The sequence below is a fragment of the Suncus etruscus genome, chromosome 8 (assembly GCF_024139225.1).
Source record: "Suncus etruscus isolate mSunEtr1 chromosome 8, mSunEtr1.pri.cur, whole genome shotgun sequence".
Lineage (NCBI taxonomy): Eukaryota > Metazoa > Chordata > Mammalia > Eulipotyphla > Soricidae > Suncus > Suncus etruscus.
Genome location: NC_064855.1, coordinates 3901772 through 3928922, shown reverse-complemented (window position 1 = coordinate 3928922; position 27151 = coordinate 3901772). Strand labels below are relative to the sequence as shown.

Sequence of the window (27151 nt, the reverse complement as noted above, 5' to 3'; positions counted from 1 at the left end):
TTGCTCAGAAATAACCCGACTTGGGGAGACCATATGGGACACCAGGATTGAACCACGGTCCTTCCTTGGCTAGCGCTTGCAAGGCAGACACCCTACCTCTAGCGCCACCTCACCGGCCCCTAGACTTGGTTCTTTTATAAGCAAAACAAACACAAACAGGTAAATTATGTACTAAGTACAAAATGTTCTATTCATCATAATCTTAACGTGCTATTTATAAATGCATTTATTTTTAGGTTACAACAGGCTAAGGAAAAGTGAGTGGTACCTTACAAAAACTCCTTTATTGACTTAAGGTGGCACATAAAAATTTGACGTCGATCTAGTCAAAGTTTTGACACATAATGACAAAAGCACAGATAAAAGCACTCATATCAATAAAAGTAAATACCAGAGGTTCTTCTAAGGTTCAGGATTAAAAACAATGGCTTGACCTGAAAATAGTGTGATTACAGATTTCAAAAATATCAAATGTGTGTTTTACAATCCCACTTCTTCATTCTAAGTTCATTCACTTCATAAAATTAATTTATACTTAGCAAAATGCTTTCTATAACTTCCAGTTAACTGGCTTACATGATTAGGTAGTTCTAAACATTTTAACATTAAAATCGGTATAGGTGTCTCTAATACTGATGAATATTTGAAATGTCAAAAAGCAAAACAATTCTCTTAAATACATATAAATATTTAAATACAGAAAACCACCAGCAACTGAAACCAAGTCCATGTAATAATGGTTGAGCTGGGAAAGAGAACCGGGGGATTCTCGCCAGGGCACTATTAGAAAACGAGACTTGTTGAGCAAACGCCTACGATACAGCCTCAGGTTTTGATCATTTAAACCTAATTTTATTCAGATGTATAAAGAACTACTGTATAAAAAAATCACATCCACAAATAAAAAAAAATTAATTTGTTACAAAGTGCAAAATAGAGGAAAAACAGGTTCACCTGAAACTTAATCAAGAGTTGGGGGCTTCTGGCCTGCAGACTGCCTGGTTCTCATCGGTCAATCACATGGCGATGCAAACTGAGTGTGGGAGTAAGCTTGGCCCAAGCACCTGCCTGCAGAGTGATTCCAACACAACAGAAGGGGAGACTGGAAAGGAAACTGGCCACGTCTGACGGATGAGGTACAGATTATTCTGGATAAAATTTATGACCCGGTACCAGTTAGTAATCCCAACACAAACTATTGCTTTGTAAGGAATTCTGAATGGTTTGCATTTCTTTCAGTAACTGAAGGTTTTTCCTGCTCTTTTCCCCAGGTCTTGCTTTGGTGAGATCCCTCTTGTTAGTTGTGGTCCCAGAGTTTGAGTTTCCAGACCAGCGACTGCTGCTTCCTTCTTCCTCGAGAGATTTCCTGGTGGTTCTTAAGTCCTTCTTTGGCTTCTCTGTCTTCTGTTTCTCAAACTAGAGCCAATGACCAAGGCAGGGAAAGGGAAAAAAGAAATTAATGAAAACATTCTCTCTGCCAATGAGTATATCTAACTTTTAATAGTAAAACAGAAACAGTATATTGGGGGTTTATGTTTTTCAAGACCCCAGTAAAATCTATCATGAGACTCTGAGCATGCACTGTTTTAGACACATGGTATGACAAGCCAAGAAAACAGTCCATATTTTAGAAATGCTTTTTAGGTGTAACACTTGGATAAAAATAAAACTCACATGCATCATGGAAGTTTAAAAAAAAATCAGATAAATATGTTCAGTATTGGGGCTGGAGCAATAGTACAAGTGGTAAGGCAGGTCTGCCTTGCCTGCGCATCCCATATGGTCCCCCAAGCCAGGAGCGATTTCTGATCGCATGGCCACAAGTAACCCCTGAGCATCACTGGTTATGGTCCGAAACAAAAACAAAAACAAAAAAAATCAGATAAATATGTTCAGTATCTAAAAGATCTCTTCAATTAATAAAGATGTAAGAAATAAAATTCTTTTTTTTTTTTGGTTTTTGGGCCACACCCGTTAACACTCAAGGGTTACTCCTGGCTGGGGGGACCATATGGGACACCGGGGGATCGAACTGCGGTTCACCCAAGGCTAGCGCAGGCAAGGCAGGCACCTTACCTTTAGCGCCACCACCCGGCCCCAGAAATAAAATTCTTTGCTAGCCCATCTAACCAGTTCTTACAAGTCAGTATCTTGGCCTACATTTAAAAAAAAAAAAATGGGCCAGCGCAATAGTATAGCAGGTAGGGCAGTTGACAGACCTGGGTTTGATTCCTAGCATCCCATTTGGTCCTCCAAGCCTGCCAGGCAGGGTGTGGCCCAAGGCAAAAAGAAAGCAACACAAAAAGAAAACCAGGGCTAGAGAGATAGTACAGCAAGGAGGGAACTGGCTTTACATCTTACGTGCAACTCACCAGGGTTCTAATCTGGCATCCCAGAGTGATTCCTGAGTGTAGAGCCAGAGAAACCCCTGAACACCACTGGGTGCAACCCAAAAACCAGGAAAAAATAAAATCCACTTTGGTTCCTTAACTTTGATATTTCGTTTTTGTTTTCAACACTTGTTAAAAGGTTGTTCATACTACAGATTCTTTTCCTTACTGATAAAGTAGTTCGTACAACAGCCGTCACCAGTGCACACTTCCTGCCATGACATCTTGTTTCTACGTTGTTTTTAAAAAAAAAAAGAGTACAGAAAGGGGCCGGAGCAATGGCACAGTGGGAGGTGTTTGCCTTGCATGCTGCCGACCTGGCAGATCCGGGTTGGATCCCCAGGTTCTCAAATGGTCTCCCAAGCCTGCCAGAAGAGGCTTCTGCATGCAGGGCCAGGAATAACCCCGAGCACAGTCGGGTGTGGCACAAGAAACAAAAACAAGAAGAGTAAAGAAAAATTAACTTACCTGTGCCTGGTATTTGCGGACTTTAGTTATTTGAGTCGCTTTTGCTTCCATCCTTCCCACTAATGCTTCTAATTCACACTCCAAGTTGTCTTTCAGTTCAACAGTCGGTGACTCTTGGATAAGTTTGGAAAGCTGCTGGTGATCACTATGGACATAGCAAAAGGAAGGTTTGATTAGGCCCATCTCATTTCACTAAATACAGGCCCACTGCTTTGCTGCTTTGTACTTAAAGACAGTGACTCAGGGGCCAGACAGAGGGCTCCAGGAAGGGACCATATGGGCAGACGTGCAAGGCCTGAGCTCATCGACAGGACAGCTTCTGAGCATTGCTGGTGGCGCCCAAACATTGCTGTTACCACCGCTATGTTCATCAAAGCTTTTATTTGTTCTAACAGCAGCTATTTCTGAGCCTTCAGTAATGGTTTGGAAGATAAGGAAAGGCAGAAAACACTCATTCATCATTTCAATGACTCACAATACAAAAAGCAAAGTTTAATTGTTATTCTTCCAACACTAACAAAGTTGGTTAAGCTAACCTCAAGGTCTTACCAAACTTTCAAACAAGAAAATAAAACTGAAATGAAGTTCCCAACCTTATTTGGTCTAGTGGTCCCTTGTGAGGGAGTGGGGTCAATCACTCAAAGTCCCCCAGCCCACCCAGCCGCCCACTGTACCCAAGACTACAATCACCCCATCTCCATCATGCTAGCACCTTCTACAGTAGGGTACTGCCCACTTTGGGTGTAAATGCTGTTAATGTAAATGTTGGCCTTAAAGCATTCAACAGTATTAGAAACGGGAAAAACTAAAGCCAATCAGCTGTAGTTTGGTAAAGTCCAAATAACATGCTTAGCAGTAGGTCTATCTAGAGCATGCCTTCAAGCATCTGAGCCAATCTAGGATCAACGCCAACCACAAGCCAACTGTCTGAGAGGGAAGCGTAACTACGAACCATGGCAACTCACCAGCTCATCTGCCCGAACTCATCCTGCAGGGTCTGTAGGACCTCAGACAGCTCTTCACTGATGCTGCTGCAGGATGTTGCAGAGTCCGACTTCTTACTCCGGACACTTCGCAGGGAAGTCTGCTTGGCTAGAGGAATACTGCTGACTACCCGCTCGTTGCATAAGACTTTACTGTGCTGCTTCATGAGATGCAAGACATGTTGAACGTTGGCTACCACAGCATGACTCGGACTGGTGGACTAAGAGAAAGGATGGAAAAATGCACAGGCAGAACTTCTTTGTGACTAGTCTGGGAATCAATGACTCTTGCCCCTTCCAGAAAAGCCCGTGATAGGAGCTGACCAATAAATGACCCAGTTCCCTGCAGCCAACCTCTGAACCATCTCTTGTCTACCGAGCCTCTCTTGGTTAATTTGTATAGCCCATATTTGCACATGCCATTTCTTTTGTGGGGTAATTTTTATACTATTCTTTGAACCCAGTTCAAATATACAACTTTTAAAGAAATCCTTAAAACTTCCAATTAGTTACAATTAACTATAAGGTTACTACAGCACTTACCATAATAATTCTCTGTGTGTCTGCACTTGTTTCTAGTACAAAAGGAAGCACTAAGTACAGGTTTATTAACAAGCAGGAAAACCACATCAACTTCTCAACTTTTTGTTGTGTGCTAATTCTCTTTAGACAGGTGGGGTAACCTGGGTCCATGAGTACTACCAAGACAGCATCTAACAAATACAGTCATGCCCCAAACTCTATTCCTGTAGGGTCAGAGTTGAGAAATGAGTACTTTTAAGTCTGTTAGTTGACTGCTCTCATTTAGGTGTGATAGCCACTGTGCTAGGCCACACAGGTGATTTTCTTTATTTGTATCATGGTAGCAAGCTAAATCCCACATTATCTAGTAAAGAAGTATCAAATCATTGGCCATATCGATTTAAAAACAAACAAGCAAACCTGAGAATTCAGGTGTCTCAAAGGACTAACTACATCTGTTGATAAAGAAAAGCATCTGATAAAAAAATCCTAAATTCCTTAAGGTATAAAATAGTTAAATTCAGCACAAAAAGGGTGCTCTACCTCATGCTGGTGATCTTACAGCTGGTACTGTACTTAACATAATAGAAATCCCAGCCCAGCAGAAAGGCAACAAAGAAAATAAAAGGCAGGAATATTGAAAATGAAGAACACGCCCATCTCTAACTTACAAATTATAAGATTCTCTGCCTAGAAAATCCTCAGCAACCCACCCCACAAACCCCGAAAACTGGTAAGTGATTTCAGTGAGAGCATGCATGTAAGCAGTGCATCTAGATAGTGCAGCACAGGGTGGGTGCCCAACCACATGGGAGTACCACACAAGTACAACCACAAGTTTGTACAACAAAGAGAAGGGGGGGCCAGAGAGATAGCATGGAGGTAAGGCGTTTGCCTTTCATGCAGAAGGTCAGTGGTTCGAATCCCGGCATCCCATACAGTCCCGAGCCTGCCAGGAGCTATTTCTGAGCGTAGAGCCAGGAAGAAACCCTGAGTGCTGCCAGGTGTGACCCAAAAAACAACAACAAAACAAAGAGAAGGGAAGGGCAGGGATTCCGATACAGGTGGTGAGGCCTTAAGAACCAGTTTTCGAGGCTGGAGGGAAGAGTTCAGTGGGTAAGGCATGTGCGTGCCTCCTCTGCAGTCAACCTGAGTTCAATCCTGAGCAACAACCCATAAGGTCCCTCAAGCTTCTCCAGAAGTGATTCTTGAGTGCAGAGTCAGCAGTAACCGCTGAGCATTGCCAAGTGTAGCCCCAAAACAAAAGAGGACCAGTTTTCGGGCCATGATTCTATAGTGAAGCAAAGGAAGTGAGGTTGGGAGAAGAGACCAGGAAGTAACATGGGCAAAGATGTGCCAACAATCCATCAAGAAATTAATGTTAAAAAAAATGTAAAAAAAAAAAAAAAAAAAAAAAAAAGAAATTAAATGTGGGGCCGGAGAGATAGCATGAAGATAAGGCGTTTGCCTTTCGTGCCTTTCGTGCAGAAGAATGGTGGTTCGAATTCCGGCACCCCATGCCTGCCAGGGGTGATTTCTGAGCACAGAGCCATGAGTAACCCCTGCCAGGTGTGATACAAAAACAAAAAATTAAATGTGGGCTATCAGAGAGCATCTTTTATTCAGCTTCACAAAAGTTGTAAAGATGGCAGCAGTGCTAGCAAACAAATGACTCGGGCCTCAAGCTTTTATGGCAGACCTACTGTGAGGTTAAAATAAAACTATAATTTACTCCTAAGCTCTCAATCTCATTGGATATTCAAGGAAATATTATATTAAAAAAAAGCAAAATACAGAAAGTATTATAAACTAAGATAGTGTTAAGTATTCCTCCTTAGAAATCAGTACTTATGGGGCCAGAGAGATAGCATGGAGGTAAGGTGTTTGCCTTGCATGCAGAAGGTCGGAGGTTCGAATCCCGGCATCCCATATGGTCCCGAGCCTGCCAGGAGTGATTTCTGAGCACAGAGCCAGGAGGAACCCCTGAGCACTGCCGGGTGTGACTCAAAAACCAAAGGGGGAAAAAAAAAAAAGAAATCGGTACTTATTTGACAGAATTAACATCTCTACACAGAAGATTGTTACATGTCACTTCTTAGAGAATATATTGTCTCTGAGGACAAATAGATGCCATTTTGCTCATGGTTCCAAATAGAATCTAAAGGGCTGATGGTACAGACCGTTTTCTTGCCCACTGTGTGTAGCCGTCCTTAACACCAGTCTCTTGTTTAGTTCTGTTGGAGGGGGGGGGAGAACAGGGATTTGGGCCACACCCAGCAACACTGGAGTTACTCCTGGCTATGCGCTCAGAAATCGCTACTGACTCGGGGGACCATATGGGACGCCAGGGACTGAACCGCAGTCCATGCTAGTCAACCATATGCAAGGCAAATGCCCTACCAATGCACCACCGCTCCGGCCCCAGTTTGATTCATTTCTTAACTTCGCTCCCATATATAGTTTTTCTGCATTAAAATGTCCTCCTCCTGCTCTGGCATTGACTTGCTCCAGAGTGGGTTCATATGACATCCCGATGACTGGGAAACAGCAACAACTTGCTTTCATGGCAGAGTTCTCTGACTGTCATCTAACAGTAGACAGAACCAAGGCACTCCGTGACACCCTGACTTGGACATAGAATCTGTGCAAAAACCAGGATCTCTAACTACAGAAACCTGTGGCAACTGTAGTAGAGAAGAACTTTTACTGGGACCAAAAAGAAAGACTTTGGGGTTAGACAACTTAGTAGGCCCAGAGCCTCCAATTGATCTTATGGCGGAATGCTTCATGGGTAGGTTCTCCATTCTTAGACCAAAGGTTTTTCCCAACTTTTGCTGTACCTAAGGAAAAAAAAATGCCACACACACCCTTTTTTTCTTTTGTGTTCTTTGATTTTAAATTTCTTATTTTTAAATAGGGGCTCCCATCCTTTTCATAGAACCTTGGAACACAGATTACTTTGTTTTACCACATATTTCTACATTTTTCTATAAAACTAAGAAGGAAAAAAGAAAGGCTGGGGGCCAGGACCAGGTGGTCTCAGATGCATTGATGGAGAAAAAATAAGGACAGAACTAAATATCCCAGCCAAAGACGACGACAATAAAATCAAGAGACCTAAACTTTAACAATCTAAACTTAAATGGGCCTGCTAGACTGGCAAACCAGCGGACAAAGGGTAGTGGTTACAGGATGCACTCTGGCTTCACTGGAGGAGGGAGGTTAATAATGGTAGTGGGAAAGGCCCTGACTCACTGTATATCTGAAATTCAACTATGAAGGACTTTGTAAATCAAAAGGATTTCAATACAATAAAATAAAGAATAAATGTCCTCCTCCTCCAATACTCCCTAGTCCATGAAAACTTCCTCTACAGTCATGTCTTACCCAAAACCCTGTGTGAGAGACTCACCTTTCCAGCTACAAATGGCATATCGCCCAAGCACAATCTGTAATGTGGCTGTGCAGAAAAATAGTTCCTGGGCCCTTTCTAAAGAGAAAGTAAAGAAAAACGTTTTACTCACACGGCATTAAAAGTGATCTAAGATTAACCTTAAGCTGACGTGTTACTCCATTATTTGCCTATGCATACTTAGTACACATTTGACCCAAGGAGAGACTAGACAATGAGCAATGGTACCTCACCAGTCAGAGAAACTGTGAATGTATTTTAAGATAAAAACGATTAATTCAACTGTATAGTTCCAAAATAGTTTTAAATAAACTACTGTGCAATAAAAAAAATTTCGTTGTTACTTCCCATCTTTCCATGGAAAATAAGAATAAAATAGATTCACCAACATGTCAGGAAAATTTAATGTAAGTTATGATCACAGCTTTGACTTGATTTTTGTTTTCATACCTTTTCTGGTGGCTTGGACTTCTTTTTTTTAATTCTCCTTGCACTGGGAACATTGGGAGCTGTCTTATCTTCAAAAATAAGTCTATTTGCTTCTAAACCAGTCTGCAACTAGTAAAAATGAGAGCCTAAATATAAAGCTACAGAAATTCAAGTTATGACTACAACTTAGATCTGCTAAGGGACTATAAGTATTTAGTAGTATCTGACAAATTACTAGCTGTGAACAGTTTTAAACCAATCTGTCAACACTTCCCATTATCTTAATGCCAAGTTTACCTATAAACAATTATTTTTAAAGGGCTGCCCTTTCCCCTAAAACTTTAGCTTTGGGGGCAGGAGAGATAGCACAGTGGTAGGGCATTTGCCTTGCATGTGGCAGAACCAGGAGAGACCCGGTTTCCCAGCATCCCTATGGTCCCCCAGCCTGCCAGGGGCTACTTCTGAGTGCAGAGCCAGGAGTAACCCCTGGACGCTGATAGGTATGGCCCAACAACCAACCAACCAATCAATCAACCAATTAAAAAAAAAAATTTTAACTTTCCTTTAAAAAAAAATAGACTGGCCATAAATCCAAGGTCCCCAATCATCCCCTGAGGTGCATTGCTCTGCTACAGTGATCGCTCACTAGACCACCAGACTCTTATAGAAGTAATGAACAGTTGCACAGGTCAGGGCCAGGAAAGGGGACAGGCCATGCACCACTCTCACCTGTACCTGGGGGCTGGTTACATAGGCTAGAGATGAACTTAAATCCCAGCCTCTCTCCCCTCCCTGGTGGACAGGAGTGAAAACACGCTCATCACATGCCTACATTCCCCAATTAAGGCATTTCTCAAAGTCATCTCGTCCACACACACTCAGATGTGGCTGAAAAGGGTTTATTGTGAATAAGACATGTTCAACCTATCAAGTGATCACTTTGGAAATTCCAATAGTTATAATTCATATTTATTTTTTGGTTTTTGGTCCACAAAAACCTGCACAAAAGCCTGCAGTACTCAGGACTCTGCACTCAGGGATCACTCCTGGCAGGTTTAGGGGACCATATAGAATGCTAAGGGTGGAACCCAGGTTTGTCACATGCAAGGCAAATGCCCTAACCTGCTGTCCTCTCACTCTGGCCTCTCCAGTAGTTTTAGCCTGTTAGAAGAGCAAACACCTTTCACTCTGAGTTTACATTTCTACGTACCTGGTCTGCCTTAGCTTGCATACGTTTCCTTTCCTTCTCCTCTTCATGGAGTTTTGCTTCCAACTCTTGCATTTTTTTCTAGTATTAAAAGTGAAGAGTCTTAGGTCTGTTTGCAAGATTCTGATATAACAAGATTAAATATAATGACAAACTTTAGCATGAGGTTGTTTCTTGTCTTTCTGACTCAAGATTAAAACTTGTAAGGTAGTCAGGAGGTATTTGAAAAAGATTATGGGTAAAATCTATGACAAAGAACAGAACTTGGTATGAAGATATACAAGCTGCATAGACGGTGAATCTGGTGCCAAATTACTTCCTAAGTAAATCAACCAAAACTAAAACTAAAACAACTGAAACCAATCGAAACTGTCTTAAGAATGCCCAAATAGGGGCCGGGCGGTGGCGCTAGAGGTAAGGTGCCTGCCTTGCCTGTGCTAGCCTTGGATGGACCGCGGTTCGATCCCCCGGTGTCCCATATGGTCCCCCAAGCCAGGAGCAACTTCTGAGCGCATAGCCAGGAGTAACCCCTGAGCGTTACCGGGTGTGGCCCAAAAACCAAAAAAAAAAAAAAGAATGCCCAAATAAGGCAGCCGGAGAGATAGCATGGAGGTAAGGCATTTGCCTTGCATGCAGAAGGACGGTGGCTCGAATCCCAGCATCCCATATGGTCTCCCAAGCCTGCCAGGAGCAATTTCTGAGCATAGAGCCAGGAGGAACCCCTGAGCGCTGCCGGGTGTGACCCAAAAACCAAAAACAAACAAACAAACAAACAAACAAGCTCGAGTACAGGCTGGAGAGATGGCATGGAGGTAGAGCATTTTGCCTTGCATGCAGAAGGACAGTGGTTCGAATCCAGGCATCCGTATGGTCCCCTGAACCTGCCAGGAGTGATTTCTGAGTATAGAGCCAGGAGTAACCCCTGAGCGCTGCTGGGTGTGATCCAAAAACCAAAAAAAGAATGCTCAAATAGTTTGATTTCAGCTGAGTGTGTGAGACCAGCAAGAAAAGTCATAAGCTGTGGCCAGAGTTTGGATTACAAAATACCAGCTGGAATAGAATCTCCAGTTCAGTATGCTAACTCAGACAAAGCTGCCTGTTGGTTGTGGGCAGTTTGTGGGGGAAAATCAAGTTTCAACTGAGCTGAGTGTGTGAGACCAGCAAGAGCACTGGCACTCCGCTTTGCTCCACGACTGCACATTTCTTTTTTTTTTTTTTTTTTTTTGGTTTTTGGGCCACACCCGGTAACGCTCAGGGGTTACTCCTGGCTATGTGCTCAGAAGTTGCTCCTGGCTTGGGGGACCATATGGGACACCGGGGGATCGAACCGCGGTCCGTCCAAGGCTAGCGCAGGCAAGGCAGGCACCTTACCTTTAGCGCCACCGCCCGGCCCCCAGCACACATTTCTTTTTGTTTTTAGGGCCACACCCATTTGATGCTCAGAGGTTAATCCTGGCTAAGTGCTCAGAAATTGCCGGGGGATCGAACCGTGGTCCTTCCTTGGCTAGCGCTTGCAAGGCAGACACCTTGCCTCTAGCGCCACCTCGCCGGTCCAACTGCACATTTCTTACAAAGAGCTGCACCGTCACAACACTGAACACAGTACCATACAACAAAGTTCACGTCAGGAAAATTATACAGAACCCCTTTGTGATGAAAGATGCTAGTTCTGGAAACCCAACTAATACCTGCAACCTACATAACATTTCTCTGATCAGGACTTTATTTTTTTGCTTTGTTTTTGTTTGGGGGCCAGTCTCGGCGGCAGTCAGGGGTTACTCCTGGCTCTGGGTTCAGAACTTGCTCCTGGCAGGCTCAGGGGACCATATGGGATGCCGGGATTGAACCGGGGTCCATCCCAGGTCTGCCACATGCAAGGCAAATGCCCTCTTATCAGGACGTTAGAGAAAAAATGTTACAGATGTCCAAAGAACTAAAAAGAAACAACAGAACAGATAGCCCATAAGACCCAAGAGGATCCAAGAGTAGAAATGAGAAAACTTCAAATATCAGGGCTGAAAGACACTGCGTGTGGGTGAAATGAAAGCCTCACCAGTAGAGTTAACAGCCACTGAGGACAGAATCAGCAATGCAGAAGGTGGTGAGCTGCATAGGGGCCAGAGCAGTGGTGCAATAGTAGGGCGTTTGCCTTGCATGCACTGACCTAGGATGGACCAGGGTTCAATCCCCCAGGGTCCCATATGGTCCCCAAGCCAGGAGCGAGTTCTGAGCATAACCCCTAAGCGTCACTGAGTGTGGCCCAAAAAAACAAACAAAAAACAAACAAACAAACAAAAAAAAACACAAAAAAAAGGTGAGCTGCATAACACCGCAATACAACAGAAGAGGCTAGAAAAATCCTCAAAGAAAGTGAACAGACAATATGAACTCAGATAAATTCAATAGGAATATCTTAAGAATCATTGGGATACCAGAAACTCAGGAAGAAAACCCCCATGAAGAATCAACAGTTAAGGACATCATTGCCAACAAATTCCCAGAAGTAAAGAGTGCATTCAACCACATCCGGGATGCCCAAAGAGAACCAGCTAAAAGAGATCCAGAGAAAAGCACCCTAAGGCATACTAGTCACAATGATAAAAACCACAGATACTGAAAGCAACACTATCAAAGAGGGAACTTACAAAGAATCATCCTAAAGATTCACAGCAGATTTATCACAAGCAACTCTCTGAGCATCAAACGGGTGTGCCGAAAAAAACAAAACAAAAAGACCAAAAATAGAATCAAAGTCAGGGTTGGAATCATTCAAACAAACTTCCTTAAAAAGGTTGGGATATGGGGCCGGGCAGTCGTGCTAAAGGTAAGGTGCCTGCCTTGCCTGCTCTAGCCTTGGACGGACCGTGGTTCGATCCCCTGGTGTCCCATATGGTCCCCCAAGCCAGGAGCAACTTCTGAGCGCATAGCCAGGAGTAACTCCTGAGCGTTACTGGGTGTGGCCCAAAAACCAAAAAAAAAAAAAAAAAAAAGGTTGGGATAGGGCTGGAGAGATAGCATGGAGGTAAGGCGTTTGCCTGGCATGCAGAAGGACGGTGGTCCTAATCCTGGCATCCTACATGGTTCCCCAAGACTCCCAGGTTCGATTTTTTTTTTTTTTTGGTTTTTTGGCCACACCTGTTTGATGCTCAGGGGTAACTCCTGGCTAAGCGCTCAGAAATTGCCCCCGGCTTGGGGGAATCACAGCGCTTGCAAGGCAGACACCTTACCTCTAGCACCACCTAGATGGCCCCCCAGGATCGATTTTTGAGCACAGAGCCAGGAGTAACCCCTGAGCACCTCCAGGTGTAGTGCCAAAAGAAAAGACTGGGGTTGGAGTGGCACACAGCTGACCCTGCGTTCGATCCCCGGCATCCCATATGGTCACCCGAGCCTGCCAAGAGCAGTTTCTGAGCCCTGGGTTCAATCCCGAGCCTGCCAGTAGTGATTTCTGTGCACAAAGCCAGAAGTAATCTCTAAACAGTGATGGGTGTTGGCCCAAAAACAAAAAAATAAAAAAATAAACAAACACTTTATGTTGATCCAGATTTAAAATGTCTCTAAATTGACATTTGTTCATTTGAAAAAAAAATTTTTTTTTGGTTTTTGGGCCACACTCAGTGACGCTCAGGGTTTACTCCTGGCTGTGTTCAGATATCACCCCTGGCTTGGGGGACCCATATGGGACGCTGGGGATTGAACCGTGGTCTGTCCTAGGTTAGCGTGCATAAGGCAACGCCCTACTGCTTGCACCACTGCCCCAACCTCTTCATTTGAAAATCTTAAGTCCTTCTTTGCCACCAGATCCCTTTCTTCCTAGAAACATCCAGTATACAAGAATCAGTTTTACAAACAGGGACACTACTATGCATGGCCAAGCAAGATGCTCACTGACTTCCGCAAGGACCTGCATTGTGGTGAGCTTGTTGTACTCCTGCTCAAGAAGATCCAATTTTTCCAGCTGGCTCTGAACATGTGTTTGATCATGCTGTCGCTCTCTCTCTAGGGAAACCTGGGAAATAACAATAAACACAGAATGACAATTTTATAAGAAAACAGTAAGCAATTAACACTGAGGGCATCTTAAAATACAATGTGTACTGCTTGAAGTTACCATAGAACAAACTTATTAAATGCTGATAGGGGAATTCTAGAAAAAAAACTATATGGGCCCAGAGAGATAGCACAGCGGCGTTTGCCTTGCAAGCAGCCGATCCAGGACCAAAGGTGGTTGGTTCAAATCCCGGTGTCCCATATGGTCCCCTGTGCCTGCCAGGTGCTATTTCTGAGCAGACAGCCAGGAGTAACCCCTGAGCACCGTCGGGTGTGACCCAAAAACCAAAAACAACAACAACAACAAAAGAAAAAAAAAACTATAAAAACAGACCCACAGGAACCTCAATAAATGGCAGTAGAACCCTGTTCTCACTACTATAATTTTTTTTGGTTTTTGGGTCAACTCAATGGCAGTAGGGGGTTACTCCTGGCTCTGCACTCAGAAATCATTCCTGGCAGGCACGGGGGACCATCTGGGATGCTGGTATTCGAACTACCATCCATCCGTCCTGGATAGGCTGTGTGCAAAGCAAATGCCCTGCCGCTATGCTCTCTCTCAGGCCCTCACTATTATAATTTTAACTCATATACTTATTGTTTTGCGTGTACCTAATCTCCTAATTTTGGTAACTATTAAGATTTCAATACCTATTCTTCTTCAGGATTACCTTAGAAATACCTCATTCCCTTTGTCAATATTGAGGGGGTAAAGCATTAAGCTAAACTAAAAAATGGAAAAATGCCAATTATTAATTAATAATTTAGGTTCCTCTGGTTTCCAACAGAAGTGAGCTCATCAGCACTGCATCTTTGTAGACATCCATTACAACACTTTTCATACTAACTAAAATCTAAATATGAGTGAGCAACATAGAGCAAAGAGTTTCTCATGAGCTTTGTGTGAGCTATTGTTTTCTATCTACTTTATGGATACAGTTACAGCTTTGGGGGAAAAACTGGCAAATTATCTAGGAATGTTGTTCAGTGGAAAAGGACATGCTTCACAATATATAAGACTTAGTCCCCAGCATGATGGAGTGGAGGACACAAATTATATTTACTTCCAATACTGGAACCATTATTATTAAGAATATTGCTGAAAATTTGCTGAATAGGACTGTAATTCAAAGGCCTATGTCTACCATATATAACTTTTAAATTATTAATAATTGATTTAGTCCCTGCTTAGGAAAATTACTAATTTTTAATTGAGCTATGAGTATAACTAATTCTGCTTTAAACACAGAACTCAACATCTGCATAAGACAAGTGAGGAAATGGAGACAGTTCATTCTACTGTGAAAACAAGCAGAGGCCACAAATGAGCACAACAGATTTCAGTCCTGGGCTGGGAGACTGTGCTAAAGGCAAGTTACTTGAAAACCAATGCGCAGGCAGTCAGTCCAGCCATGTGGCAGCATGTGCCAGGGCATCCAAAGACACCCTTCTTCAGGAAACTCTTCTGGGAGACTGAAAAGGAACGGCTGATCCCACCACCAGTGGCTAACTTGAAGATGAAGGAAACAATTGTGAGATCACTGTTAATCCTTACTGGGTAACTTCCTTGAATATGAATCTGGTGAAGTGCCCGGTACCTGTTTCTCTAAGACAGACGTCCTCTCCATTTCAGCATGTTTTATCATATTTCGCATATATTCCAACTGCTTTTCTAAAAGGTTACATTTATTTTCTGCAGCCAGTAACTGAGATGCCAGTTCTAAAAGGAACAAATAAAATGGAGATTAGCTCAGTCGTCCAATAGTAAAACAATGAGTGTTTAACAGAACTGAGGCAGTTTTCAGTAATCCCAGAAGTCTTTTCTGAAAGCTCGGCCTTTTGCTTTCCACATGCTACTCAACCCTGCCTTGCATTTGCCAATGAAGAGCACGTAAACATTTTGCATGGTGTAGAATACTACTTTGTAGTGTCCGTGACACAAGGAAGCAGCTAAGATGAACTTGACAATATTGCGCAACGTTTACAACGTGTTGTTTGTCAAATGAAACAAACCTTGATTATGCCTCGATTCCTCATTCTTTGAGTTCTCCCTTTCCTGTATTTGTTCGTCAAGGACTTTCTTGTATTCCGTGGTTTCCCTAGACAAGGTTTTCACGCTTTCTTCTGCCTGAATCCTTTCCAGTTCCAAGCGCCGAATCTTATCTTGAAGATTCTTCAGAGCAGAAAAAATGGCTGCCAAACATAAACACGAACACTCTAGGACATGTGTAGGAAGCTCACTAAAGAAAAATAAGAGTCACCTGAAGAGATACTAAAACCAACATGTAGGTACAGCAGTGAAGGAGGCTCATACTACTGGAAATAATACATTATCTGAACTTAAAGTGGAGCCCTCAAGAGAAAAGCCTATTAACGTGGCAAAAATGTGCCCACTTGTAACTTCTCAATAAGCTGTTGTCAGTGGACACTGCAAATGACCAAGTGATAGGTCTTAAAACACTTTCTCCCTAGAGATAGGTGAGTGAACTCTTGCCTTCTCCCCCCTTATATTGTTCTCACATCCCAGGCACCACTGTATTAAGTTCAAGTTACTCTACTAAGGTCGGTGGTTCGAATCCTGGCATCCCATATGGTCCCGAGCCTGCCAGAAGCGATTTCTGATCATGGAGCCAGGAGTAACCCCTGAGTGCTGCTGGGTATGACCCAAAAACAAAAAACAAACAAACAAACAAAAAAAAAAAGAAACCTGTATTTCTATATATAAGGGAGAAATATCTTAGAGACCATGTGATTTTGAAGGAAAAGCTCCTGTACAGAAAATGAGCCATGTCCTCCAGTAAACACATTCTAGGCCACATCCAGCAGCCTTCAGGGGTTACTCCTGACTCTGTGCTCAGGGGTCACTCCTGGCAGACATCAGAGACCATATGGGATGCCAGGATCAAACCCAGATTGGCCGCCTGCAAAGCAAATGCCCTCCCTGCTGCACGATCACTCTGGCCCCTGAACATCATTTTTAGTTGATGTCTGATAAATTGGGTCATGACTTAGGTTATTTATTTGCCACCAATTTCTCAAAAATGTCATGACCTGGCCTGGAAAGATAGCACAGCAGTAGGGCGTTTGCCTTGCAAGCAGCTGATCCAGGACGGATGGACGGTGGTTTGAATCCCAGCATCCCGTATGGTCTCCCGTGCCTGCCAGGAGCGATTTGGCCTAAGCACTGCAGCACTGTGTAACCCATAAACAAAAACAAACAAAAAAGGTCATGACCTGGGCCCAGAGAGATAGCACAACGGCGTTTGCCTTGCAAGCAGTCGATCCAGGACCAAAGGTGGTTGGTTCGAACCCCGTGTCCTATATGGTCCCCCGTGCCTGCCAGGAGCTATTTCAGAGCAGACAGCCAGGAGGAACCCCTGAGCAACCCCGGGTGTGGCCCAAAAACCAAAAAAAAAAAGTCATGACCTAACAGTCTACTTATGCCAGTGAAAAGATTCAAGTGAAAAAAATTCTAAAACAAATCACCTAAATTTTTCCCAACAAAAATAGAAGATATCCTCTCCAGAACTATCAGAGATCCTGCAGGTGTGGATCAAAGCAGATCAGATAACTTTCCAAGTCAGTCACTCTCACAGCACTCTACAGCCTGCAGCAACATCACACCCTAAACTCAACACACTAGGCTGGATGGAGGGCCTTATGGGCTGGAGCACAGGTTCTGCAAGCTCCACGCCTGTATTTGTCCCCCAGCGCTATCTTGTTTCATGAGCACCATCCAAGCAACATGCCAGTAGTAGTCCTGGGCACCTTTGGGGGTGGCCCTAAAGCAAACAAAAATAAACATACCTTCATTTTAAAAAAAATATTTTTTATAATTATCTTTATTTAAACACCGTGATTACAAACATGATTATAGTTGTATGATTACAGTCATGTAAAGAACACCCCCTTCACCAGTACAACATTCCCACCACCAATTTCCCAGATCTCCCTCCTCCCCACCCCCCCACACCTATACTTGAGACAGGCTTTCTACTTTCCTCATTCATTCACATTGTTATGATAGTTTTCAGTGTAGTCATCTCTCCAACTGCACTCATCACTCTATGTGATGAGCTTCATGTCATGAGCTGCACCTACCAGCCCTCATCTCTCTTGTCTCTGAGATACTGTTAAAAATGTCTTTCATTTTTAAAAAAACCTTGTAGCTGAAAAATGAGTTACAAATTGGAAGTTAAGACTAGTCTAAATGCAGAGGCCACAATGAAATGTGCCATATTGAGATTAGTAACAATGCAATATATTTTATAATAAAAATACATCAATATTAGCAAGTTCTGAGTCAGTCTATTAATATGAAAAGAATGTATGAGGAAAGGAATCATTCAAAAAGCAAGCAGCATAAGGAATTTCGTATTAGCAGTCTCTGAAAAAAGGCGTACACAGTAGACCTGAATTGGACCCAGCCCGTGGAAAGTTGGCTTCTGGAACTTCCTCAAGATACTAACTGCTAGTTTTTATGTTTTTTTTTTAATTATTATTATTATTATTAGGTCACACCTGGCGACGCACAGGGGTTACTCCTGGTTCTGCGCTCAGAAGTTACTCCTGGCAGGATTGGAGGACCATATGCTATGCCGGAATTAGGACCATATGGGGTGCCGGGATTCGAACCATCCAGTATTGGCTGCATGCAAGGCAAACACCTTACCACTGTGCTATCGCTCCGGCCCCAGTTTGTATGTATTTTAAGGGCAACAAAATCCTATTGGTGTGTGCCTGGCAACTTTGTGCAGACAAGGTGCCTTATGAGGAACATTATGGCTTAGAGGCAAAGTCAAAGACCTTACTGCCCCGAGACTCAGCCGTGTTTGCACGTGACCTCACTGTCACCATGACAGTTGTGGGCCTGCACCTGTTTTCTCCATGTTGCACCTAGTGCGTCCTTCCTCTTGCTGTTCCCTAGATCCTTTCACGGTAACAAACCATAGCTGTGATTCTAACCCCTTCAGAATCCTGTGAGTACTTGTAGTGAATCCAATCAAGTAGGAGATTGGAGGCTCAGAAATAGCATTTCAAAACCCACTTGGGTCTTCAGATTTCACACTGAAACTACATTTTAAGAAACTATACCATTTTCCAAATCTCAGTGTAGCAGCAAGTAACAACTCTCACAAATTGTTGGAAAGGCTATAAAATTTACTGTTTCCAACTAATCTTTTTCTTTTATTTTGGCTTTTGGGTCATACCCAGTGGCACTCAGGGGTTACTCCTGGCTCTGTGCTCAGAAGTCGCTTCTAGCAGGCTCAGGGGACCATGTGGGATGACGGGAATTGAACAGGAATCTGACCGGGGTTAGCTACGTGCAAGGCAAATGCCCTACCTCTGTGCTATCGCTCCAGCCCCAACTCATCTTTAAAAGCAAAAGTTTTCTCATATACTTTAATTAAAACAGCATCACAAATGGAATGCAAAAGCAGATGAGAATCAAGTTGTCTTCCATTAAACTACAAATGAGATATACAAAAGAAAAAGCAAGTTTGTTCTATATCATATTTAAATTTGAAAATTTTTTATTGGGCCCGGAGAGATAGCACAGCGGCGTTTGCCTTGCAAGCAGCCGATCCAGGACCAAAGGTGGTTGGTTCGAATCTCGGTGTCCCATAGGGTCCCCCGTGCCTGCCAGGAGCTATTTCTGAGCAGACAGCCAGGAGTAACCCCTGAGCACCGCTGGGTGTGGCCCAAAAACCAAAAAAAAAGAAAATTTTTTATCAAAATAAAATACATGCTGGGCTGATGAGATAGCATGGAGGTAAGGTGTTTGTCTTACATGCAGAAGGAAGGTGATTCGAATCCCAGCATCCCATATGGTCCCGAGCCTGCCAGGAGTGATTTCTGAGCCTAGAGCCAGGAGTAAACCCTGAACGCTGCCAAGAGTGACTCCAAAAACCAAAATAAAAATAAAATACATGCAATAGGTCCTCAAAAATTACTGGGCACCAAAGATGCAGAAGACCAGATGGCGGGGGGGGGGGGGGGGGCAAAAAGAACAGATGGGCAATAAATTGTTTTTGCTACCACACATAAGCCACCTCCTCCAGTTACAGCAGGGCTGAGCTTTCCCATAGCTAACTAGGCCCAGTAGTAAGAGGCACAACAGGATTTCTGTTCCCAGGGGACCAATTATGATTGGGACAGTAAACCCCAAACTAATGGGCACCAGCCCCTCCAATTTATTTGTGTGTAGTATGTAAATCTCCACCTCATTTTCTGCAGGTTTTGTGGCAAGTGAAAAGCTAAAAAGTTTGGCCCATCAGAACTGCCTTCAAATGTCCAAATGACACAAGCATTGTGCCACTGGAAGGATTCTGGTTAACATTTTTGTTGAAGGCAATAAAAACCTTATGTCCGGTTCATTTCTCTGCAAAAGTTCGAAATGAGTTTTTGAGAACCTAAGAATAAAAAGAAAAAGTTTACATTTCCTTGGCACTGTGTGTTTTTAAGGTGATTCTACAATAGGAAAACAGTGAAATCGTGGGGAATTAGTGGGGAAAACCTTGGTGATGTAGTTGTGATACATCACCAAGGTTTTCCCCACTAACATGCTAGTGACAATAAAAAAAACTACTGAAAAAAGAAAGTTCATCAGAGAATATCTATCCCACAAAAGACTACTTATCAGAGAGAGCAATGTAAAACTGAGAAAATAAATGTTGAGGGGCCGGAGAGATAGCATGGGTGCCTTTCATGCAAGATGTCATCGGTTCGAATCCCGGCGTCCCATATGGTGCCCCGTGCCTGCCAGGAGCAATTTCTGAGCCTGGAGCCAGGAATAACCCCTGAGCACTGCCAGGTGTGACCCAAAAACCACAAAAAAAAAAAAAAAAAAAAAAAAAAAAAAATTAAAAAATAAAATAAATGTTGAAAATGAAAATGGTCTTGGGGCCGGGAAGGTGGCGCTAGAGGTAAGGTGTCTTGCAAGCGCTAGCGTAGAACAGACAGCGGTTCGATCCCCGGCGTCCCATTTGGTCCCCCCCCCCAAGCCAGGGGTGATTTCTGAGCGCATAACCAGGAGTAAACCCTGAGCGTCAAATGGGTGTGGCCCCCCAAAAAAAACAAAAAACAAACAAACAAACAAAAAAAGAAAACGGTCTTGATAGCTCATATGCTAGTCACCTTTCAGAAACTTACCTGTAGAATCTGCTTCTACCTGGTACAATTTTACAGTAGTAAAATTGTGTTTATTTTATATAAAAACCTATCACATCATCGGTTTGGTTTTTTTGCTATTGTTGGTTTTCGGGTTTGTTTTGTTTCGGGGGCCACTCCTGGCAGTACTCAGGCATCACTCCTGGCAGGCTCAGGAACCACAGGATGGTGAAGACCAAACTTGGGTCAGCCATGTGCAAGGGAAACACCTTACTTGCTGTGATATCGCCTTAGCCCCTGTCATCAATTTTTGTTTAGGGGCTTTACCCAGCAGTACTCAGGTGGTGCTTGGTGGATAAGGGCTAACATGAGACCATATGCGGTGTTGGGGGAACGAACCCAGGTGGGCTGTGTGCAAGGGAGCACCTTACCCAATTCACTGTCTCTAGAGCCACGGTAGTTAGCTCCTTTTGTTCCTTAGAACACGGTGCCAAGACCCAGAACACTATGGGACTTCAGCTTCCAGCATGATACCGATCCCCAGAGGACTTACTGGAGCAACACACCCCACCTCCAGCACCCCCAGGGAAGGGTCCTATTTCCAGAAGGCCTGGCTGTTACCTCGGCTGTTGCTCTCAGGGTAGGCGAACGTAGGCTTGCTCGGGGAGCGCCGCAGGTCACAGTTGAGGAAAGGCTTATCAGGTGGGTACCCCACATAGGAAGAGGGGGAGTGGTGAAGCACGTTCCCAACAGACTTCACTGTCTCAGCAACACTGCTCTGAAAAAAACAGAAATTCAGCATTACTTTCCAAAAGGAAACTGTGGGTAGGACATAAGTGGCTCCAAGGACTGTCTTCTGATTCATTAATAAAGGCAACAGAGAAAGGTTCCACTGTTCATAATTAGGAATTATTATGACGGCCCGGAGAGATAGCACAGCGGTGTTTGCCTTGCAAGCAGCCGATCCAGGACCAAAGGTGGTTGGTTCAATCCCGGTGTCCCATATGGTCCCCCGTGCCTGCCAGGAGCTATTTCTGAGCTGACAGCAAGGAGTAACCCCTGAGCATCGCCAGGTGTGACCCAAAAACCAAAAACCAAAAAAAAAAAAAAAAAAAAAAAAAAAGAATTATGACATAATAAAACTTTCATATTGCTGTGGCTCATGTGTGTGGTTTTATTTTGTGTTATCAGAAACCCTTTATGACAAAAATTCTGCCATTGAGCCACATCTTGGGTCTGTGAAGCATTTTATATTTGACTTAAGATACAACTATACATCAAAAAGGAAACAATAATCACAACTAAATATAAACACTGCAGATATTTAAATGTGATGTTCACAATTTTATTATACAGCATTTTAGCCCATATTGTAAAATACATCAGGAGTAAAATGTATACATTAGAAACTGCTTCAAAATAACTCAATTAATCTACCCCAAATACATATTTCCTACTTGTATGACATATGGCATTCAGAAAGAAAATATGGCATGGTCACATTGGCTCAAAACATTTACAGTTGGGGCCAGAGCAATAGCTCAGCGGTAGGGCGTTTGCCTTGCACACGGCCAACAAAGGACAGACCCTGGTTCAATTCCCGGCATTCCGTATGGCCGAGCCTGGCAGGAGCAATTTCTGAGTGCAAAGCCAGGAATAACTCCAGAGCGCTGACAGATGTGACACTCCCCACCCCAAACAAAAACATTAACAGGGCCCGGAGAGATAGCACAGCGGTGTTTGCCAGCAGTGGATCCAGAACCTAAGGTGACTGGTTTGAATCCTGGTGTCCCATATGGTCCCCAGTGCCTGCCAGGAGCTATTTCTGAGCAGACAGCCAGGAGTAACCTCTGAGCACCACCGGGTATGGCCCAAAAAACAAACAAAACAAACAAACAAACAAAAAAAAACATTTAGTTAGAAGGTCAAAAATGAGAAAGTATAAAGGTTTATGAAATATGAAACTTTATTTTCATACATATCATTCTAACGTAACTGAGATTCTGTCCATTTTGGAAGTGTTCTGCATGTTCAGAGTACAAGTAACACTCTAGAGATTTTCTAAAAGCAATTAATATCTTCTCATTAACAACTACCATCAAAAGGAATAAAAAGAAGTTTTAGAGCCACAACCAGCTGTGTTCAGGCATCACTCCAGGCTGTGCTGGGATGAAACCAAGGTCAGCTGCATAAAAGACAAGCATCTAGGCCCTGTGGACACTCTCTGGCCACTAGGAAAATTTCTTTATCCATGTATTTATTTATGAATATAGACAACCTGTAACTGACTTACAACTTTGAGAAGCATTTAATATTACTCATTAGTGCAGAAATGTTACCTGTGTCTGTCTCTCACACACTCTCTCTCCACACCACAAAAGTCCACCATAAGCCACCTTCTTTATATTCACCACTTAGTCATTTGCCCATCAACAAAGCTGCTCCATACACCGTCAAAACACTGCCCAGGCTGAGTCAGGTCAGCAGAACCTGGGAGCTTTCCACTCGTTATCTCCACTTGAATGTTAGTGTGGGCACTTCAAATTTCTTTCTATCCACCAAACTTCTAGTTTACTCTCCAATCTACGTCTTCCCAGATTATCACAATAATCTGCCACTGCAGCACTTTTGGAGGGGGTCACAGCCTACATCAGTCTCTTCAGTAAGCTTGCTGGACTTTTCTTTTTTTTCCCAAAATATATCCAGAAACACTAGTATTTCATAGCTAATACTTTAGTCACTACTCTAAACTTACGTATGCCTCAGCTACTGTAACAGCCTCATAACCATTTGGGGGGGGTGATGTTTTGGGGTCAAACCGAATCATGGCTCAGGAATACTGCTTGGCAGTGCTCAGGGACCATGCCTCACATGCACTTCAGCCCTCTGAGTTCTATCTCCGGGGCCCCAGAGCACTTCAAGAGCCCCTTATGGCCTCCAAAATTGTATTTTCCTTCTTATCACAGCATCTCACACAGGTATGGCACGAAAAATTAACAGCTGTGGTGGCAGGGATAAGAAGGAACCTTATCAATGCCGGTGAGAATATAAACAAGATGGGCTGCATACCAGAGGTGTGCCTTACCACCAGCCTTCCCTTCCCAGCCTTCACTGGAGTTTGACAACCTTCCTTACAACCACAGCGAGCAACCAGGCCAGTCCCAGTTGACCACTGACAGAACTCTAGCTCTTCTATGATTGTTTACTACTTTAACATATCAAAAGCAAGCACATCACACCATGTCTGTTTATAGTTACCATGACAACCCACGAACTACATTAAATACAGGGAGAACCTCAGGCTCCAGACATTCCGTCCACTTGGGAAAGAGAAGTGGAGGGAACAGAAAAATAGGACAAGGGGAGCTATAAAAAAAAATGGTGAAACAAGACAGCACTGGCTTCCCTTGCCTCACACTGCCTGCACCTGTCTTTTCCTGAAATAAACACCTGATCCCACAGCTGGGCACTTCATTTCTTTCACTTGTCTCCTCTACTTTTCAAAATAAAATTTTGCTTTAATTGTTTCATGCTGAGAAACTGTTCACTCTTTCATCATCAGAGATCACACAAAGTCTCTGGCACTACATGGTTACCCAAGTCCCCTCGGATGTGCCCCGGAAAAAGGCAGCTATCCTAACCGTAATTCTCTACGAAACCTTTGGCAGCTTGGAAAAATTTCTAAGTCTAATAGACTTAGAAAAATGTTAATGACTTCCAAGATACCACCACAGAATATTAATCTTTTAAAACTTGCTTTTCAATTTACTGTTAAGAGAGCTCTAATGTATCATTAACAGTACCAGAGATCAACTGGCAGCCTCCCACATGCAAGTCTTAACAACCCTTTGGGCTATCTCTCCCACTCACACGCTTTTTTTCTGTTTTTGAGCCATACCTGGGAGTGGTCAGGGCTTCCTTATTCTTGCCTCTGCACTCAGAGCACAGCTTAGCAGGCTTGGGGAACCATATGAGGTGGCCAGGATAGAACCTGAGTCAACCATGAGCAAGGTAAGCATCCTACCTGTTGTACTAGCACTCCAGCCCCAATACCAGTTTGAGTGAAAACTGTATTATGCAAAGAAAAAAAAAATAGTGATGGGTAGCTTGTTTTAATTTCTGTAAATCTGTATTTTATGGTTTCAATGATGATTCCTGAGTTCTTGTTTTTTTCCAGCCTGTTGGATATACCACTTGGTTGGTTTTTTTTTTTTTTTTTTTTTGGATCATAGCTGGCAGCGCTCAGGGGTCATTCCTTGCTCCACGATCAGAAATCGCTCCTGGCAGGCTCGGGGGACCATATGGGATGTTGAGATTCGAACCACCGACCTTCTGCATGAAAGGCAAACGATTTGGTTGGTATTTTTTGAAGAAACTCTGATGTCCCATGAAGTGGCTAGATAAGGCAGGGTCACTGCAGATTCCTTCAGAAAAGCTCAAACTTCCACCTTGCCAAAGGAGCTATAGGGCACTGAGCGCTGATGATCTTGGAGAAAATTTTGCAAAAGCTTGCAAACTAATAACAAATGTTGTTGCCTATATAAAAACATGAATCCCAGTCGTTTTTATTTGTATAACTTGACCTGACCTCTGCGCCTCATTTTGCTCAAGCAGAAACATAAAATTTAAACCGCTGCAGATCACGGCCTATAAACAGTGATTAGGGGTCAGAGAGCACAGTAGGGCGTTTGCCTTGCAAGCAGCCGACTCAGGACAGACTAGTGGATAGATTTCCGGCATACCACATGGTACCACCCAAGTGCTTGCCAGGAGCGATTTCTGAGCATAGAGCGAGGAGTGGCCCCTGATCAATGCCAGGTGTGGCCCAAAAACAAACAAACTGTGATTAGATCCTCGAAGTGGTGATGACTATGAAAGAAGTGGAAGAATGCAAAAAGGAGCTGGGAGGCATTCCCTTTAAATGCATAGGGACACAAAAAACCCAGAATCAACCTTAAGTCTTCGGTATGCAAGCTTCTATCACTGAGCTACATCCCCAAGCCCTCATGTTTGGAAAAAAAACACAAATAACTGTGGAGCCATTCTGGGCCTGTGGGGCTGGAGGCATGGCTTTCCACGGGAGTTTCTTAAATCTGAACTCCTGGTAGCTGGAGAGAGAGCACGGAGGAGGGCGTTTGCCTGGTCTGCAGAAGGACGGTGGTTCGAATCCCATAGGACACCCCACAGGGTCCCCCTCTTGAGCCTGCCAGGAGCGATTTGAGGGTCGAGCCAGGAGGTAACCCTGAGCACAGCTGGATGTGAACCAAAAACCAAGAAAAATAGATCAAAATGGAAGTAAAAATCCGATCTGGAAAAAGCGAACGCCGGAGGTAGAGAAGTAGCAGGGCAAACGTGACTTCTGCTTCTTCCTTGGCAGCTGCGGGGGAGCGGCTGGACGGTAGGAGCACTTGGCGGGCAGCCTGGGGACGCGTCCGACGGTCGCCAGGGCTGGAGTCCAGAAAGGTGGGAAGCCGTGGTGCGCTTCCAGCTGCGTCGCCGACTCCTCGCCCGACGGTGGACGGGAGCGCGTCTCGGACCCTCTGGCAGTTCGGCCCTCTGCAGGCACGCGAGCGCCTGGCGCCTGGGCAGAGCTGGGGCCGTGAGGGTCCGAGCACCGCGTGCGACTGGCTGGGGGAGACAGAGGCAAGAGCGACGGGCTGAACCTGTTGTTTCGGGGTCCCCCACGGCAGGCTCGGGGGCCCCTATGGAGGCCGGGATCCAAGCAGCGTGCTTCTGCGTCCAAGGCTGTGCTCGCTCTCTCGCTCTCGCTCTCTCTCCGGGCCCGGGCGCGCTCCGACCCGGACCGACACAGCCGTTGCCCCGCGACCCGCCCGGGGAAGGTCCGACCCGCCGGAGCCCTTACCGAGAGCGCCGACGCCGACGCCGACGCCGACACGGCCGCCGCCGCCATCTCCCCGCCGCCCGCCGCGCCGAGGCCTCGACGCTCCGTTCCCCGTCCAGACGGGATCCCAGAGCCGCCCCGCGGGGGACGCGCCCGGCCCGAGCCGAAGCCCCGATGGAAGGACAGGGGCTGCAGCCGGCGTGGCGGCGCCCGCTCAGCCAGCAGCCAGCCCGCCGAGAGAGGCCCCGCCCCCTGCCAACGGACGTGCCGCCCGGCCAATCGGAGCGCCGGGATGGGCCCGCGCGGCCACACCTTTTCCGGTCGACGTCATAAGCCCGCGCGCCTTTGGAGCCTGCGCCCGCTCTAAGGGGAGGGAAAAAAGCCCTAAATAACTAACGGATATGCCGTCGGGCCAATCGGAACGCCGGGAGCGAGCCGCAGGGCCCGCCCTTCTGGTGACGTCATAGGCGTGCGTCTCTTGCGCCTTTGCAGCTGTAGCCGGCCCTCTTTCCCCGGGGGGAATGGTCCCCGCCCGCCGCCCTAATAGGCGTAACGCCGGGCCAGTCACAGCGCCGGATAAGCTCTCTCGGCCCGCCCCTCCCGGCGATGTCATAAGGCCGCGCGCGTGCGAGTCTCATCTCAGTTGGAGCCCACCTTCACTCTACGGAGAAAAAGGACCCTCCCCGCCGCTCTAACCAACGGACGTCCCGCCAGGCCAATCAGAGCGCCGGGATCCCG

General features: G+C 44.8%; 1 protein-coding gene across 1 annotated transcript; it reads right to left on the bottom strand.

Moving 5' to 3' along the window:
* Window positions 1-830: 830 nt before the first annotated feature.
* On the bottom strand, window positions 831-26530 carry CEP57 (centrosomal protein 57). The gene is made up of 11 exons (XM_049778561.1): window positions 26435-26530; window positions 21193-21349; window positions 15475-15654; window positions 15060-15181; window positions 13304-13420; window positions 9415-9492; window positions 8226-8333; window positions 7776-7853; window positions 3824-4062; window positions 2859-3003; window positions 831-1416 (listed from the first exon to the last, which is right to left on the bottom strand). Exons 1-11 carry the CDS (start codon window positions 26480-26482, stop codon window positions 1177-1179), a joined length of 1512 nt encoding a protein of 503 aa, XP_049634518.1. The 5' UTR covers window positions 26483-26530; the 3' UTR covers window positions 831-1176.
* Window positions 26531-27151: the final 621 nt, after the last annotated feature.

Bases quoted from the DNA above. Each gene is read 5' to 3' on its own strand.
- CEP57 (XM_049778561.1), bottom strand. From the start codon at position 26,482: ATGGCGGCGGCGGCCGTGTCGGCGTCGGCGTCGGCGTCGGCGCTCTCG. The intron at 9,493-13,303 runs GTCAGTGAGCAT...TTTTAATACTAG, and splicing joins CAATGCAGGTCCTTGCGGAA to AAAAAAATGCAAGAGTTGGA. The intron at 8,334-9,414 runs GTACGTAGAAAT...CATTTTTACTAG, and splicing joins TGCAAGCTAAGGCAGACCAG to TTGCAGACTGGTTTAGAAGC.